Source organism: Giraffa tippelskirchi, chromosome 1 (genome assembly GCF_054371585.1).
Source record: "Giraffa tippelskirchi isolate mGirTip1 chromosome 1, T2T-mGirTip1v1.2.pri, whole genome shotgun sequence".
NCBI classification, from domain to species: domain Eukaryota; kingdom Metazoa; phylum Chordata; class Mammalia; order Artiodactyla; family Giraffidae; genus Giraffa; species Giraffa tippelskirchi.
This window is the reverse complement of record NC_137275.1, coordinates 183,215,656-183,234,299: the sequence shown is the minus strand read 5'-3', so window position 1 is coordinate 183,234,299 and position 18,644 is coordinate 183,215,656. Positions and strand designations below refer to the sequence as shown.

Below are 18,644 nucleotides of genomic sequence, written 5' to 3'. Positions count from 1 at the left end.
GGAGACTTGTGGGAGATGGTTTTTCCAGTAGTCATGTATGGATGTGAGAACTGGACCATAAAGAAGGCTGAGTGCCAAAGAATTGATGCCTCTGAATTGTGGTGCTGGAGAAGACTCTTGAGAGTCCCTTGGACTGCAAGGAGATCAAACCAGTCCATCCTAAAGGAAATCAAGCCTGAATAGTCATTGGAAGGACTGATGCTGAAGCTGAAGCTCCAATACTTTGGTCACCTGATGTGAAAAGCCAACTCACTGGAGAAGAGCCTGATGCTGGGAAAGATTGAAGTTAAAAGGATAAGGGGAAAGCAGAGTATGAGATGGTTGGATAGCATTACTGATTCAATGGACACGAATCTGAGCAAACTCCGGGAGATAGTGAAGGACAAGAAAGCCTGGCGTACTGCAGTCCATGGGATCAAAAGAGTCAGACACAATTTAACAAATGAACAACAACAGCAAATTCACAGAAGACACATTACTGATTCCAGGAGGGGCTGGGTGAGTAGGGAGAGGATGAGAGAAGCAGGAATGACAGATGTTCCAGAAAAGAGGGGCTGACGGGTGGGCAGGCCCTGGGGATGCTCTCTGACCTGCCTGCTCAGAGATCTCTGAGCTCTAAATACTGATGTTTTTGTCACAACCCCACCTACAGTGCTGAGGAAAATTTAAGCATTTGCTCCAGCTCTGATTCCTTAAGAAGCAGTTTCAACTAGCTACATATACCATTTCTGACTATCAAGATGTAGAGAAAACACAGAAACTTGGCCTCTGGGACTTGTCTAGGTAACTTCTGATCCCCTTTCCGCTGCACTCCCAGCAATCTGCTAGCAGCCTGAGCAGGAGAGAACAGACCGTTTTCCAAAAAGTGCATCCATTAGGGGGAAAAAAAATAAATCACACACCAGCCTAGTAAAACACGCTCCTGTACTAAATGCAAACACAGCCTGTAATGGCTTTGTAAGAAGACAATTCAAAATAAAATAAAAAAGTGTATATTGATTAATTTGTGATTTCAGTTAAATGCCAATAGTATTAAGGGGAAAAAAACACAGTGTGACTGTTCACCTGTGACTCCCTGAAGTTCTGTCTGAAGCATCCCAAGGGACAACTTTCAATGCCTGTGGCATTTAACATTCGCTGCTGCAGCTCTTTCTGCATAAAATAAAGAAAAATTCATTGCTACTGTGTGTTTCGTTTTGCTTTTCATATACACTAATGTTAGGTAGGGAGTTAGGCATTAGCAACAAGGGATGGCCTAGCCTAAGGGGATGCAAGCTGATCTCTAAATCTCACCCCAGACATGCCCAGGAAAGCTCACAGATATGCTACAAAAATAACCACAGAGACTTTTCCAACTGCTGCACAAGCACTCTAGGCACATAATGGATACAACCTAACCACAGGAGCTTCTCCAACTCCAGCACACAGTGCCCTTGATGTACAGATGTGTCCTCAAGTGACCTTAGGCAGCCAGGGGCCCACTAAGGGTTCATAAATATTCTATACATCTATCCACCTGATTATAACAGACTAAATTATGGGAAAGACATGTGCAATAAAGCCTACTGTTATGTAACTTGCAACTGTCAGCCAGCCTTGAGCATTCATCTATTTGCATTCCTTTTCTTGATTGGTGGCTGGTACAAGCCCTGCCTCGTACAGGGGAGAACCAAGAGGAGATGGGAAGATTAAAAGGGGAAAGTCAAGAGGGATTCTGGCCACTCCTTCAGGGTCAGGTACTCCCTCCTCTCAGGAATGCACTATTCATTGTTTAATAAAAGATCTGTCTGCTTGAGCTGTAACTGAGCTGTAAACTAGTCTGTTGTTCCAAATTCTGCCACAAGACAGGGGCCTGAGATATCCTGCCTGCATGAGCTGTAATTAGTCCATCCTTCCAAATCTTTATAAACCAACCTGACACTCCTAACCAAGTGTTAGAAAACATACAGTAGAGAGGCAATCAGAGTTGAGTTGATTTTTGGCTTTTCAGTTCTTATTTGTTTGAAGTTCTGTACTGACAAGACTATAAGATGATTTTGCTAATTTCTCATCTTAGAAATGAAATGAGAATTGCCCAGCAAAGCTATAAACCATCCAAACATGTAGTACTTCATTATGACTAAATAACATGTATGACCAAGCTTATTTGTTCATCTCCTGTGAAATCTTCATGTTTACCAAAGGTGCGGCTCTGAGATCTGGTCTAATTCTATAAAAGCATCATTGTGCATCTTTCAGAGAGCCCCTGAGATACTCAGAACAGATATGAGTCCGGATCATTCGTGAGGTCACTCAGAATAAGCATCATTTCCCTCTGATGTGTAGAGAACAGTGGGGAATCCAGAATGCCTAGAAGGCCAGGAGGCCAGGCACTCTACTCCAAGGCCCCCACCACTTACCATGGACACGCCATTACACTTATTAAGTCAATGGCTCCTTTTTCAATTAAATACAGTATAGAATCATGTCAGGGAAATAACCATGAGAACTAAATTATCCATCCATACTTGACTGCTCACTCAGCCAGAAGCCTCTGGAAAAAGTTCCATTGATGGTAAAAGTTACATTTTCTTTAGTGATGTTATTTAGCTGAATTCATTACACTTTGTAAGCACACTGTGAAAGCCTTGGATAAAAAGAGTATGTACCGACAACATGTTATATTAAATAGAGTAGTAAAATGAGACTGCAAAAAGGATGATATCTAAGCATCACAAAATGCAAATACAACTGACAAAGGAGCATTTTTTTTTCAGGGAGTTGGCATTCATCCCCAGTAAAGTATGGAACCATTATCTGTCAGGGCGAATCCCCTCCACTGAATTTCCTTGAAGGAAACACAGCAACAAGGGAGGCATCCACTGCAAAAATCACACTGTAGCAAGAACAGGGAACCCCTGAAATACCATCTTCCAGTCAGAAACTGGTCCAGAAGTGCCTCATTATGTTCAGAGCAAAGACAGGAGCAGATGACAAAAGGTTCCACTGAGATATTCCATCAGCCTTAGTCCCTGGCTCTGGTCTTCCTGGACCAGTTTCTATGTCACCAGGTAAACTAGCGATTCAGGGTACCTCTGTGCTTTAACATGGGACTCTTGTATCTTGAGCGATACCAGATGTCTCATGAACGGTTGCTAATTGAACCTCACCCCTTTGGCAGGATTGAAGATCACATCAATTGGGATGTCTTTCCTCATGACTCCAAAAAAGTTAAAAGGAATATCTCCACAAGAAGCAATGGAATTACATTGTATGAGTAAAGCAGTATGACGTGATGGGGCAAAACATATCTCCATAGGGATGCCAATATTAAAAGTAGAGTAAACAATGACATCATGACATATGTCAGGATGGTGATGGTTTACTCACTAAGCCATGTCTGACTCTTGCAACTACATGAACTGTAGCCCACCAGGCTCCTCTGTCCATGGGATTTCGCAGGCAAGAATACGGGAGTGGGTTGCCATTCCCTTCTCCAGGGGATCTTCCTGATCCAGGGATTGAACCTGGGTCTCCTGCATTTCAGGCAGATTCTTTACTGACTAAGCCACTAGCCCTCATTCATGTCAAGGATACATACTGTTAAGTAAATAACTTTCATGAACGTTTCTGTATATTACGTACAACATAAAAGTGAATTACTTTGGGGAAAAAAAAACAGCTGAATTTGCTAGACAACTATTTTAGAATTTGGATAGTGCTTAGAAGGGCTTCTACATACCTTTGGGGAAGTTGCCAAGTACATCATAGGTAGTATTTACTCTTGGAAAAATACTATGGCAAAATTGTTGCCACCTTGAGATACTTACTGTGCATATTATAAACACAGATATAATTTTGCAAAGATAATGCATTATGTTTTTCACTCCTCTCTCCAGCAAATCCTGTTAGTCAGTGATCACTATCCCCTTAAGCCCTAGAGAAGCCAAGGAGGACAAAGACCAACTCAGAAAATAGGAAACAGTACGTGTGGTGTCTCCCTCTTTGTCAGGAAGAAGAGATGGAAGCCCAGAAGATTGTGGGAAAGAGGGGAAATAGAGGAAGGGTAAAAGGTGGTGGGAAAAATGATTCAGACACCTTGTTCAGGAATGAAGTCCCATGGGGATAAAGAAAGTGTGAGGAATAAACAAGGAGAGGAGAGGCTTTCTTGGGGCCCATTTGGAATTTGGGGAGATCACCTTGTAGGGGCTTTGCAGTCATTACTAACAGTTTCCAATAATTTGGTTTTCTCCCTTTCAGGCACAGGGAGGATTGCACTTCCATGCCCCCTGGTGGTTGAGAGGGGCTACGCGACCACCTCTGGCCAACAAGCTGAGTGGAAGTGATAGGTCACTTCTGGACAGGACAAAACCATTCAGAGGATTCCCCACCCCACCCCATCCCCCACATAGTGACCCAGAATTCCCCACAGGCCATCAAAAGGGGGCATAGAAGTTAAATGAGAGTCTGACTGGATCTGAACAGAAGGTTAACTGACAAAGACAAATTAAACTTGTAATCAAGGTAACTCAGGCTGGAAACCAAATGAGACTCAAGGTCAGGCTTCAGGGAGGCAAGGAGCGACACCAGACAGATTCCTAAAGGGACAGTGACTTATTCCCTGGGAACATGGTCTTACCAAGAGGTATATTTGCTACAGGTTTCAGGAATGGGTACCCAGTAATCCCCAGAGTTAAGAGCAGACAAACGTCCCTCAGCAGATAACAAGGAGCTGCGACCCCAACATGGGGCACCCCTCCCACTGTTCAGCTCCATGAGGGCAGGATCCCGTCTGTAAACCCAAATACTACCTTGGAAAGAAGAAGGAGCAAAGAAATCTGAGCATCACTGGAAGATGTTCTTCTGTTCAAAACGGGCTATGAATCCAAAAGAAACTGAAGGTTGCCTTATTTGAGGGGTAGTTCTATAATTTGGGCTGCGTGCTAGACAGAAATGACAACACTGTCTCCCTGAAGGTTGCTGACAACACTGAAAGCATGCTTGGTTTGTTCTGGTTTGTGTCATTTAGTGTCTTAGGTTCTGTGGGGGTAAACTGAAGACTCTAGATCTTGAAAAGGACCATGGAAGAATCAGAAAAGATGAGTTCTGTGCAATTCCATGTGACAACTCTATGGCCCAGTCTGTATGAACCCTGGGATTTGATGGTTTCTCCTCCCTTATGCTACTAACATGCATTTTATTATTTTATTTATTTATTTATTTATTTGGCCTCGCTCCATAGCATGCGAGATCTTGGTTCCCTGACCAGGGACCGAACCTAAGTCTCCTGTATTAGAAGCATGAGTAAATCATTGGATCCCAAGGAAGTCCCTACAATCATGCATTTAGAGGAGCTGTGATTTAATAAAGTTACATGGTTTTCAGGACAGTGCTGCCCAGGCTTTAGTATGCGGATGTATTTCACAGATGCTATTACACTTGGCTTATTCCTTGCACTCAACAACCACAGTGCATCTGCAGGATCACTTGTTTAAAAAATAATAATAACAACAGAAAAAAATGGTGGCTTCAAGAAAAAATGTTTATTGGCCCTAATCGGTCTAAAAACTTTTAGAAGCACAGACAAACAGAATGCAAAATCTGACATCCAGAGGCAAAAATTTCCCAGTACATTCCTATATCTATAAAAATTTGATTCACAAGCTCTTTTATGGCAATTTGATCAGACTAGTATTTGGGAATACTGTCCAGTTCTACCAGGCTTCTAGTCAGTGAATAAAAGATAGGAATATTTGAGAACTATGATTCTATGTAAAAATATAAGGGGAAAGTTATTATAAGATTTGCATCAGAAATTTTTGATGTAATATTCTGATTTATATCAGGAATTGACATACTTTTAGACATTTTAAATTATTATTCACGCTTTCCATTTCTTTTAAACTTTGTTGTAACAAAGAGTGAATTTTGTATCATATCTTATTTGGGATACTGCAGAATCCAAATAATCAGACATTGCAGGTTATAATAAAATGTTCACTATCTAATGCCCAGGTCTAAGCATTTTCTCCTAATGTAATCATACGTCTTTATTTTCTGCTAAAACCTACAGCATTAAGTTGTACTAGTAAATGTACTTCCTAACTTGAAAAATAAGCATCTTAAAACTGAGAATAGTTCTAAAATGCTTAGTCATTCACTGTATTGGAACTTTAGACAAAAATCTTTCTTGGCTCCACCAAAATACATGTCTATTTTGAGGAAACAGGATCAATGTCTCAATATGAGAAAGGTGAAGAATTACAAAGAGAAAAGAAAACATCCAGTCATTTCAGCTTGTTTCCATCTACTTTCTGTTGGCAATACACAATATAGCAATCTGAAATGTCATTTTTGATCAAGTTAAATTTGAAGCAATCTCATTTGCGCTGTCACTGACAAGCGGCTTGCCGCAGTAGAGTGCATGAATTTCAGCATCTGGGCCATGAATAGAGTGGTTCCTCTTTCTGGGAATGATGGTTTATGCAAGCATTTTGGAGAAACAAAAAAGAACATGATACCATGCAGGGCCCTATGGGGCTCCTGGGCACAACTTTTTATGTCCCTCATTTCTTTGATTACAGGAAACAGCCTTCATTCAGCCTCTATGACCTCCCCTGAGTTCCAATGGGCAGATTCATGCAGTTGTTAATTAGGGAACGGAGGGATGTGAGACCAGGAAGAAACAGTCAAGAGCAGCCTTTGGACAAGGTCCTCTTTCCCCATCAATGGATATACACAACAATATCTTTGAGCTATTTTGCAGATATTGAAGCTGCCTTGAGTTGGGAGAAGTTAACGATTAATGACAGTATGCTGCCCACAACCCTGGAGACCCCAGGCCAGTTGGACCTGAAGGTTGACTCCTATTTACCTCATCACCAAACCATCAGAAGAACGTCCATGAGCTGATCACATCCTCTTTGAAAAATTGCTATAAAAACTCTCATTATCTTTCCAAAGTGTGGACACATGATTTTAAAAGCATTAATCCCACTGTGGCCCACTTTGCCTGGCAAGTAATAAAGCTATCCTTTACCACTTCACCCCAAACTCTGTCTCTTAGATTCAATTCAGCACCAGTGTACAGAGAAACCGAGCTATCGGCCTCAAACAAAATGTGTGTATGCTGCTGTGCTTGGTTGCTCAGTTGTGTCCGACTCTTTGGGATCTCATGGACTATAGCCTGCCAGGCTCTTTTGTCCATGGGGATTCTCCAGACAAGAATGATAGGGGAAGCACACTGCCTGAAACTGCCCACCCTGGCCAGGCACCACAGTAGATATTTGCATAAGTTGTTTTACAACAGGAGGTCCTGGTAAGGAACACAGAACTAATAAGCCACCACCAACAGGAAGAGTTCGGGAAAGGTCAAAAGGTGACAGCACGTGTCCAGCCACCTCCCGGAATCCTTCTTGCTGGCATCCATCTTGGCTGAGCAATGTATGTGCCACCAGGAAGGACTCTGAGTCAAAATGATTGGCCAAAGACAACCCGGAAACTAATCCCATCACCATAAAACCCGAGGCTGCAAGCCATGTGACAGCAGTTCTCCCAGGTTCCCTTATCCTACTGCTCTCTACCCGGGCACCCCTTCCCAATAAAATCTCTTGCTTTATCAGCACATGTGTCTCCTTGGACAATTTAATTCTGAGTGTTAGACAAGAGCCCACTTTCGGGCCCTGGAAGGAGTCCCCCTTCTTGCAACAAGAATGCTGGAGTAGGTTGCCATGCCCTCCTCCAGGGGAATCTTCACATCCCAGGGATCGAATCCAGGTCTCCTGCATTGCAGGCAGATTCTTTACCATCTGAGCCACCAGGGAAGCTCAAGAATACTGGAATGGGTAGCCTATCCTCTTCTCCAGGGGATCTTTCCAACCCAGGAATTGAACTGGGATCTCCTGCACTGCAGGTGAATTCTTTATCTGCTGAGCCACCAGGGAAGCCCAAATGTGTGTACACTTCTTTCTAATCAACTTCATTTAGCTTCTGGTCAGAACCACACATTTCACCATCACACCTGTGTTTACAGATCACATGACTAAAGAGAACACAGCAATGCTGGAAAGCAACATCTGAAATGCTACAGAGCCAGTCTGAGGAGTAACAATAATTGTAAAAACAAAAGGCTATTTGTATATGCAAGATACAGAATGGAAGTCCAGCATGGTTTACCCTAATATAGTCTTTGGTTTGGGTTTTGTTTTTTTAACTTTCGTCTGGAAAAACTTGGATGAACTGGATAAAGTTTCCTTAGGAGATTTTTTAGAAGAAAAAAAAGGAAGTCATATTACAACATTCTTATTTAGGATATACAGATTTCAGCAATATTTTTATGAAAAATATTTGGTAACATAATTCTAGGAAATATCAACTTAATGGAAACAAAAGCAGCCAATATGATTAGACTCTCTGCTTGGATTCTGTCTGTCCCTGGAAACATGTGGATCTACCCTGACTTCTCTGCTCATCTCTCTTAATATCCTTCACAGACCTCTTTTTTCTATTTATTGTAAAGTCTTCTCTAATAAATAGTTTACTCCTTTTCATAAATTAATAGAAAATGAAATAAATACATAAATAAAATGTGAAAGCAAAAAATATATAAAATGAAAAGCATTAAATGTGCAATAAATTCTAATAAATCAGTACTATTATGTGTTGAATCAGTGATGTACTTTAAAATCATCAGATACCTTCAATTTTGAAGTTTTTTGACTTTGGTTTATACAGGGGGTCAAATTTATAGATATATAGATACACACACACAATCAAAAGTTATACATAGATTATTCTCTTATCACCCTTATATATCAGGTATATGAAGTGATGGGTTATTATGTATAAAGCTCTTGGTGGAAGCTGTAATATTGGAGGCATTTCTAATTCTAATGAACATTCTAAAAGTTCAGTGACTTCTGGGCAATATAAGAAGCTAGGAATGTAAGACAGGCCACCTTTTTTAAAACCTGCGAATATCATAACATAGACCAAGGGAATTTTAACCATATATCAGGGAGTCCAACATGATTTTCATTGCTAGATCATACACAAAATATTTTTAAAAAGCTAAAACTACTGTATATGAAGAATCATCATCATTATGCTCATTCTGCTCATCCACATTTTATACTATCCATATTTTACATCACAATAATCTAAAGTGAACTAATATGTTCTCCAGCATTCACCAAGACAAAGGAAATGCCAAAAAAAAAAAAAACTCCAAGATGCTGACTTTTAAAAGAAAACACACATAAATAATCCTTTAAAAGGAATATTGATAAATTGTGCTATCTAAAGCATGCTTTAGAAACGGGTCTGAAATCAGGTGGTAGCATCTAGAAATATTTAGAGAAATCTACACTATATGCAATCAGAGTAGCAACAACCATTGGAAAAAAAAAACCTCATTAGCTGATTGCCACTCTCTTTAATTAATTTTAAATTTGCAAAGAGAGTAGTTTAAATATAGAAGATAAGCTTTGTACTTAGCATTTTATAATGATGGCTTATCATACTCTGAATTACTAATTTTTTAATAAAATATAATAGAAATAAGTTCATCTTAAACTTCAGGATTTTCCCTTCTAATATTTATAAACTTTCCAGTGCTACCATACTGACAGTAGTAGAGTCCTGAATCATAAAGATATTCTACATATGCAAATTTGAAACACAACACGCAAGCTTGAGCTTCTTAAAACTTGAGCTTCTTTAAACTAATTAAATATGGCTTATTTAGGTTTCACAATTTTAGGGCAACCACTGGAAAGTTTATATGATAAGCTGATATTAGAGTAACCATTAGACCAAAAATGGGTAATTTGATAATTTAACTGATCTCATTGAAATCTAGTTTATGAATAATGCTTTGAGGAGTAAATATCTGCCCATAAAATGCCTTTTCCTGGGCAAAGTTCATGAAGGTGGGCAATTAACAGACATGCCTTCCCACCATGAGCTCAATGAATTTCTTCACCTGTTTTCTTACTTTTCCCTGCCCATTTATTGATCACTTACTAGATTTCGGAATTTGATTCTTAAGGACACAGTAAATTCAAGCTAGACTTAAACGCTGATCTTAGAAAATGTCAAAGAGGGAGAAACACAGTCAATCCCCTAGTAGTATTTCCAGAGTTTACAGCAGTGTGTTTACATGAGACAGTTAATTTTAACTTTTACTTTCTGGATAAATCTTTCACTTAAAAAATCTATCTCTTAAAATAATATCAAAACATTTGAGCTTTACGTGTATGTATTCATGTATTTAATCCACTGAATTAATATTTGTGCAACAGAAAAAGTAATTTACTCAACAACGTTCAAGTAGCAAAAGTGGATGAATATCTCTCCAAAAAATAAGTCACTAACTCCTTTCCCACTAATAGGAAGGGGATCTTTATTTTCAGTAGCAGCCTTCACCTGGTCTCCTCAGGCCAAATCCTGGGATGAAGTCATTTTCCCATCATATCCTATGGCAGCTTCACATCTCACAGACATGTGCAGTGGCCTATTCAGTTTTCCCCAGTGGCTGTGACTCTGGCTCTTCATGTGTTGTTTTAGTTATTCCTGACCAGCACACTTGATTAGTCACCCTTCTATAACCTGCTCTAAAACTAAAAAGGTAGATGAACAAGCAAACAGTTTCAGACTCACCATCCCTGCGATTAAGACTTGCAAAGCCAGGGCCATGGCTACTAGACAGCTCTGAGGAACTGCTGAAGGAAGCCCGGGGCAAGGAGGACGCCAGAGGAGCATCACAGTTATCTGGGGGGAAAAACACCACATTCTGGTTAACACATTGATTGACGCTTTTCTGTCTTCTCTTCCTGTCTTCTTCCTTCCCTTTTACTTTCATTTCCTTCGCATTCCCCTCCCACTCTCCATTTTTCATCCTTAATTTCCTTTCCTTTAATCAACAGGCTAGGAAAGCGCTAGAGCCTGTAGTAAACATTAGTCTTGATCAGAGGTTTAGTAGTAAATGTTGAACATCAGGCTGAGGGGTAGCATTTGTCACTTCTGCATGGTGTATATTGTTCCTACTGCCAAGCAAGAGACTTGGGTTCGATCTCTCGGTCAGGAAGATTCCCTGGAGGAGGAAATGGCAACCCACTGCAGTATTCTGGCCTGGCAAATCCCACAGACAGAGGAGTTACAATATATGGAGTCACTAAAGAGTCAGATACAATTCACCAACTAGAAAACAAAAACACTGGTGTAAATACTTATACTGTGGCCAATTCAAGGCTATCAATGTGATGTCAGTAATCATGAAGATGGAAAGAGAATGCATGTATTACCTCATTATATAGCATTTTCACCATGCAGATTCAAGGTTTGTAAATAACCTCAAGAGATTAGATAACAGTAAGATGCCATAAAATAAAGCAGCAAACACCCTCTTCCAAAAACACAAGAGAAGACTCTACACATGGAAATCATCAGATGGTCAACACTGAAATCAGATTGATTATATTCTTTGCAGCCAAAGATGGAGAAGCTCTATACAATCAGCAAAAACAAGACTGGGAGCTGACTGTGGCTCAGATCATGAACCCTTTATTGCCAAATTCAGACTTAAATTGAAGAAAGTAGGGAAAACCACTAGACCATTCAGGTATGACCTAAATCAAATCACTTATGATTATACAGTGGAAGTGAGAAATAGATTTAAAGGACTAGATCTGATACACAGAGTGCCTGATGAACTATGGATGGAGGTTCATGACATTGTATAGGACACGGGGATGGAGACCATCCCCAAGGAAAAGAAATGCAAAAAAGCAAAATGGCTGTCTGAGGAGGCCTTACAAATAGCTGTGAAAAGAAGAGAAGCCAAAAGCAAAGGAGAAAAGGGAAGATATACCCACTTGAATGCAGAGTTCCAAAGAATAGCAAGGAAAGAGAAGAAAGGCTTCCTCAGTGATCAGTGCAAAGAAATAGAGGAAAACAATAGAATGGGAAAGACTAGAGATCTCTTCAAGAAAATTAGAGATACCAAGGGAACATTTCATGCAAAGATGGGCTCAAAAAGGACAGAAATGGTATGGACCTAACAGAAGCAGAAGATATTAAGAGGTGGCAAGAATACACAGAAGAACTGTACAAAAAAGATTTTCATGACCCAGATAATCACGATGGTGTGATCACTCACCTAGAGCCAGACATCCTGGAGTGTGAAGTCAAGTGGGCCTTAGGAAGCATCACTACAAACAAAGCTAGTGGAGGTGATGGCATTCCAGTTGAGCTATTTCAAATCCTCAAAGATGATGCTGTGAAAGTGCTGCACTCGATATGCAAGCAAATCTGGAAAACTCAGCAGTGGCCACAGGACTGGAAAAGATCAGTCTTCATTCCAATCCCAAAGAAAGGAAATGCCAAAGAACGCTCAAACTACTGCACAATTGCACTCAACTCACACACTAGTGAAGTAATGCTCAAAATTCTCTGAGCCAGGCTTCAGCAATACGTGAACCATGAACTTCCAGATGTTTAAGCTGGATTTAGAAAAGTTAGAGGAACCAGAGATCAAATTGCCAACATCCTCTGGATCATCAAAAAAGCAAGAGAGTTCCAGAGAAACATCTATTTCTGCTTTATTGACTATGCCAAAGCCTTGACTGTGTGGATCACAATAAACTGTGGAAAATTCTGAAAGAGATGGGAATACCAGACCATCTGACCTGTCTCTTGAGAAACCTGTATGCAGGTCAAGAAGCAATAGTTAGAACTGGACATGGAACAACAGACTGGTTCCAAATAGGAAAAGGAGTACGTCAAGGCTGTATATTGTCACCCTGCTTATTTAACTTATATGCAGAGTACATCATGAGAAACACTGGGCTGGAGGAAGCACAAGCTGGAATCCAGATTGCCGGGAGAAATATCAATAACCTCAGATATGCAGATGACACCATCCTTATGGCAGAAAGTGAAGAAGAACTAAAGAGCCTCTTGATGAAAGTGAAAAGGAGAGTGAAAAAGGTGGCTTAAAACTCAACATTCAGAAAACTAAGAACATGGCATCTGGTCCCATCACTTCATGCCAAATAGATGGGGTAACAATGGAAACAGTGAGAGGATTTATTTTTTGGGGCTCCAAAATCACTGGAGATGGTGATTGCAGCCATGAAATTAAAAGAGGCTTACTCATTGGAAGGAAAGCTATGACCAACCTAGACAGTATATTAAAAAGTAGAGACATTACTTTGCCAACAAATGTCTGTCTAGTCAAGGCTATGGTTTTTCCAGTAGTCACGTATGGATGTGAGAGTTGGACTATAAAGAAAGCTGAGTGCTGAAGAATTGATGCTTTTGAACTTTGGTGTTGGAGAAGACTCTTGAGAGTCCCTTGGACTGCAAGGAGATCCAACCAGTCCATCCTAAAGGAAATCAGTCCTGAATATTCATTGGAAGGACTGATGCTGAAGCTGAAACTCCAATACTTTGGCCACCTGATGCAAAGAACTGACTCATTTGAAAAGACCCTGATGTTGGGAAAGATTGAAGGCAGGATGAGAAGGGGATGACTGGGGATGAGATTGTTGGATGGCATCACTGACTCAATGGACATGAGTTTGAGTAGGCTCCAGGAGTTGGTGATAGAGAGGGAGGCCTGGCGTGCTGCAGTCCATGGGGTCACAAAGAGTTGGACATGACTGAGTGACTGAACTGAACTGAAATAAAGGTGCCATAAAATAAAGTAAGAAGTGTCAAAATTTCAGAATGTATTGTTTTTATGTGATTTACTTTATTATGCTAATTTAATTAATTATTAAGTTAATAAGTAATTTAATTTTATAATGATTGCATTTTCATACAAAATTCACTGAAAATTAATGATTAGGTCTTGATAGCTGTTAAAAATTGGCTCTGACACAATACTCCTCAATGGGAAAATATTAAAAGGACTTCCTGAAAGTCAGAAAGAACACCTTAACCACAGTTTCTATTGAACACTACACTAAAAGTCCTATTAGGACATAAAAAAAAATTTTTTAAATAAAAGCACACAATTGGTGGGAAAAAAGGAACTGTTATCATTTCTAGATGTTATAATTATACAGGTAGAAATTCTGAAAGTCATGGGCTAGCTTCATATTTCCTTATACAATAGCTGATTAACAGTCTTATGGACTCTGAGGGAGAAGGTGAGGGTGGGACGTTCTGAGAGAATAACATTGAAACATGTATAGTATCATATGTGAAACAGAACACCATTCCAGGTTCGATGCATGAGACAAACGCTCAGGGCTGGGGCAATGGGATGACCCAGAGGGATGGGATGGGGAGGGAGGTGGGAGGGGGGTTCAGGATGGGGAACACATGTAAACCCATGGCTGATTCATGTCAATATATGGCAAAACCCACTACAATATTGTAAAGTAATCAGTCCCCAACTAAAATAAATAAATCAAAAAAAAAAGCTGATTACATTTCTAAACTTATTCATAGTTAGAAAATAAATTAAATAGAATAGCAAATGGTAGCAAAACACATAAAATACCTAAGAATGAATCTTACAGACTTTGCAAGACATTTATGGAGATTATGATAAAAATTGTACTGAAAGATATTAAAGAATAACTACATAAGCTCAGACTACAATGATCACATTTAGGAAGACAGTATTTCTAAGATATCGGTTTTCCCTTGTTTGAACTGAAGATTCATTAGAAGTTCAATCAAAATCCTAGGAGGGTTTTTCATAGAACTTGAAACACTGAACAGCACAGTTCAAGGGTTCTTAAGAACATGCAGTACAGATATGATTTAGCAGATCTGTTAAGATGAATAGAAAAAATTACATCTTTATTTGCACTAACCTCTAGCTCAATTTTAGCATATTCTTCAATCACAAATGTAGACAAAAGAGACTGTATTCACTAGTGCCATGCATTTGTTACCAACATAAGTTACAGGTACCTAGAAATATTGTTTATGGTCCTCCTTACTTCAAAATAAAAGTATTTATTAAAATCACCACTAGATCTTGTTATTTAATGCTCCAATAATTAAGAAGACATATTATAATTTCTAATATGTTGATATCAGCATCTCAATATAACTATTTACTTTGTAACCAGATGTATACATTTTATGCATTTACAAGCACTGCTCTGAAAAGAGGTCACAGCTTCAGCAAAGTGCCAGAAGGATCCATGGCACAAAGAAGAGCAAAGAATCTCCCATAGTGAGTGTGTACATTATAGGTACAAAGCTGTTGAGATATTACTGGGACATTATTATTACTGGGACATTTTCCAGAGAATTCCAGAAGATGGGGATCATCCACAATCCATAGTCAGCTGTGCTAACTCAAATGTTAACACAACAGTTTCTCATGGGTGACAGCCTGTTGAGGAGATGGAGCCTGCATAATTTTCCCCTTTAAAAAAAGGGGTTCCTGGGATCTAAGTAACCTCCTGAAAGTCACAAAGCTGCTTGAGGCTAAGTGAGGATTCTTTCCATCAACTGTGCAAGCCTGCTCCTTTCCCAGCTTCCACCCCACCCCAGCACAGCTTTCTTTCTAAGTCTGGCCAGATGCTCCCCACTTAGGCCCATCTTTCTCATCTCACCATTTTGGGATCTGTCCTTACTGGATTGAAAACTTAACGAGGACCAAGTGTGGATTCTGGAGCCAGATGGGGTGTGGGTTTGGCATTTACCAAGCTGCCTACTATTGGGATGTCAGTGGCCTTCCCTAAGCCTCAGTTATCTCATCTGTACAATGAGGATGTTACACAACTGAATCACACAACTGGACAAAAGGAAATCACACAACTATAGAGTTTCTATGAGGACTAAAGTATTTGTTTTTATTACTTTCAGTATGGTAACACAAGTCATCGAATAAACTTCTTCAAAATAGTCTATAAGGACATTTTCTCCGTAGAGAGATATAGAAGGCAGCAGTCAGAGTTCCAAGTCATATTTTCATTTTTTATTATTTCTTCAAAAGAAACCATATGAATCTTAGTCTTTTTAAAAAAGAGTGAGATGTAATCACTATCGTGATGCAATATTTGTTTTTGAGAAATAATTTTAAAAGTAATAGCTTTCTTTACAACCCTAATTGTTCCAATTCAATTTCACACAGTCAAATCTGAGAATGCACATGATCAAAAAACATGACCATGTCCCATTACATAGAAGAGCAACTCTGTATATGCTTTCTGTGCATTCACTGTGTTTCTAAGTAAATTACATTCAAGCAATGTGAAGGTTCAGATGCCATCCAAAATCTCTCTAACTATTGTTTTCTATCTGAAATGTCTATATTTTATACTATAATTCCTGGAGACAAAATTTTAAAGACCCAATTTAATTTTTTTCTGGAATTATTAAAAAATATTTGATTTCCACTGAATATCATTCTTATCAATATTCTGATAAATACTGTTACTATCCCACAATAAGGGTGAATCCTGAAATGCTTCAAAGCTACAAGAATTATTCATAAACAATTGTTTTTAACAAATGAAATAGCAAAACAATTGATAAGCACAACTATTTACCACCTAGGCAGGAAAAAGAAGTGAGTACAAGTAATAAACTTATAGGAATTAACAAGTGAAAATAGATAATATTACAGTTAAATAGGCTAAAGTAAGTTTATTTCTCTTTGTAATAACCACTCATGTTAATAAGAAAGGGCTTCCCAGGTGGTGCTAGTCATTCTATGAAATAATCTCAACTTTGAAACGCACTTATTCCTTCAAGTTCAATTGTACTGAGGGTTAGGTTCTCAGAAAAGCTTAGGAACTCCAAAAGGAAATTATGATCCAGTGTAATGTGTTTTACAGAAAACATGAACACACCATAATTGTTCATGATTTATGTATGATTCAGAGTGCTAGGAACATTTTTTTTTTTCAACTTAGATTTTTCTTTCCAATATTTATTTTTAATTTATTTTTATTTTAATTTATTTTTTCCAATATTTATTTTTAATTGACTGATGATTGGTTTATAATATTGGTTTGATTTCTGTCATATATCAACATGAATTAACCATAGGTGTACATATGTCCCCTCCCTCTTGAACCTCCCTCCCATCTCCCACCCATTCCCAAACCTCTAGATTATTATAGAGCCCCACTTCGAATTCCCTGAGTCTCACAGCAAATCCCCATTGGCTATCTATTTCCATATGTTATTGTATATGCATCCATGCTACTCTCTCCATTTATGCTTATATAAAAAATTAATGCTTATGAAATGCTCAAACCTTACCTTAGTATTTGTATCGACTGTAACATTTTAATCAATAGCTTATTGTTTGTTCTGCCAACAAAACAGCATTATGCTGAAATTATAAAACAATATTTCAGCTTCTGTTTTTAAAAATTATACATATATTTTTTTCTCCAGGTAAAATCTTAGAAATTTGGAACTTAGCACAACTGGGATAGCCAGATAGCCAGGATAGTGGCTTAATCCCCCACTATTTACCAGTGTTTTCCAGGCCATTGACTTCTTAAAACTATTTAAATCTACCCTTCTCCACAAATAAAAAAACAGTTCCAGACAGATCTCTTAGGATTACTACAGCTCATTAGTAATACATGCTCTTAGTTTCCTGAGAACTTTCAAATCCAGTTTATATACAACTATATTTTAATGGCATCTTTTCAGTGTGTATTATGTTCTGAACTGGATTAAAAATTCCTCAACACAGAAAATGCATGTTTGTTTGTTGTTTGTTTTTCACCCCTCAACATGGCATAATGGAGTCTACTCCCTGGAATGAAAAGGACAGTGTGGTGTGCTTAATCCACGTAACTGGGGTTCCATTTTCATGCAGATTCACCATCCATGTCTTCACTACTTTGGACTCCAGTTCTGAACTTAGCCAACTGTTCTGGGGGCACTGGCCAATTTCCAGCCCTGAGCTACACACACAGTGCAGAGGAGTTGATGACCCCTTGGAATCTACAGGACATTCTAAGCTTATAAGACTGACATGCAGGACACTCAAGGGACCCTTGCATAATTTTCCAGCTTCAGTTCATCTGCCACCACCCCCACTTGCTCCCAAAAATATGTGCTGCAGCAGGTCTCAGTGTGTTCATATCTGCAGCTACCCAATGTGGGTCCACCTTTGGCACCTCTCTGCATGCCATGAGCTTGCCTAACTACACTAGATCCAGTTGTTTAATTTCATGACCCTCAATGCCCACTCTGATAGGAAATAGGGTGGAGGACAGCAGAGGTGATTTCTAATTTCTTGCTTTTTCCAATAAGTTATGCATTTTCATAGTAAAGCATCCTTGGTGACTCAGACAGTAAAGAATATGCTTGCAATGAAGAAGACCCGGGTTCCATCTCTGGGCTGGGACGATCCTCTGGAGAAGGGAATGGTCACCCACTCCAGTATTCTTGCCTGGAGAATTCCACAGACAGAGGAGCATGGTGGGCTACAGTTCATGGGGTCACAATGAGTCAGAAACAACTGAGCAACTAACACTTTTACTTTTCTAATAGTAGAACATATTTATATCTTTGCCAGAACAAAGTCAGAAAGGGAGCCTTAGACCATGTTCCTGGTTAATTTATTTAATTCACACATGCATATGTGTTATGCCTAGCCATTAGCAGAGTCCAAAGATAAGCACTTTTATTTTTACTTCTTTGTTGTTGTCCAGTCCCTCAGTCATGTC

At 39.2% G+C, this 18,644-nt stretch overlaps 1 protein-coding gene across 1 annotated transcript in view; it reads right to left on the bottom strand.

Moving 5' to 3' along the window:
• LOC145514600 (contactin-associated protein-like 3) overlaps positions 1-18,644 on the bottom strand; it is a 207,104-nt gene that overhangs the window by 174,524 nt on the left and 13,936 nt on the right. The window contains exon 4 of the mRNA XM_081512732.1: positions 10,639-10,749. Coding sequence (XP_081368858.1) covers positions 10,639-10,749 — 111 coding nt within the window. The remainder of the gene's footprint in view (positions 1-10,638; positions 10,750-18,644) is intronic.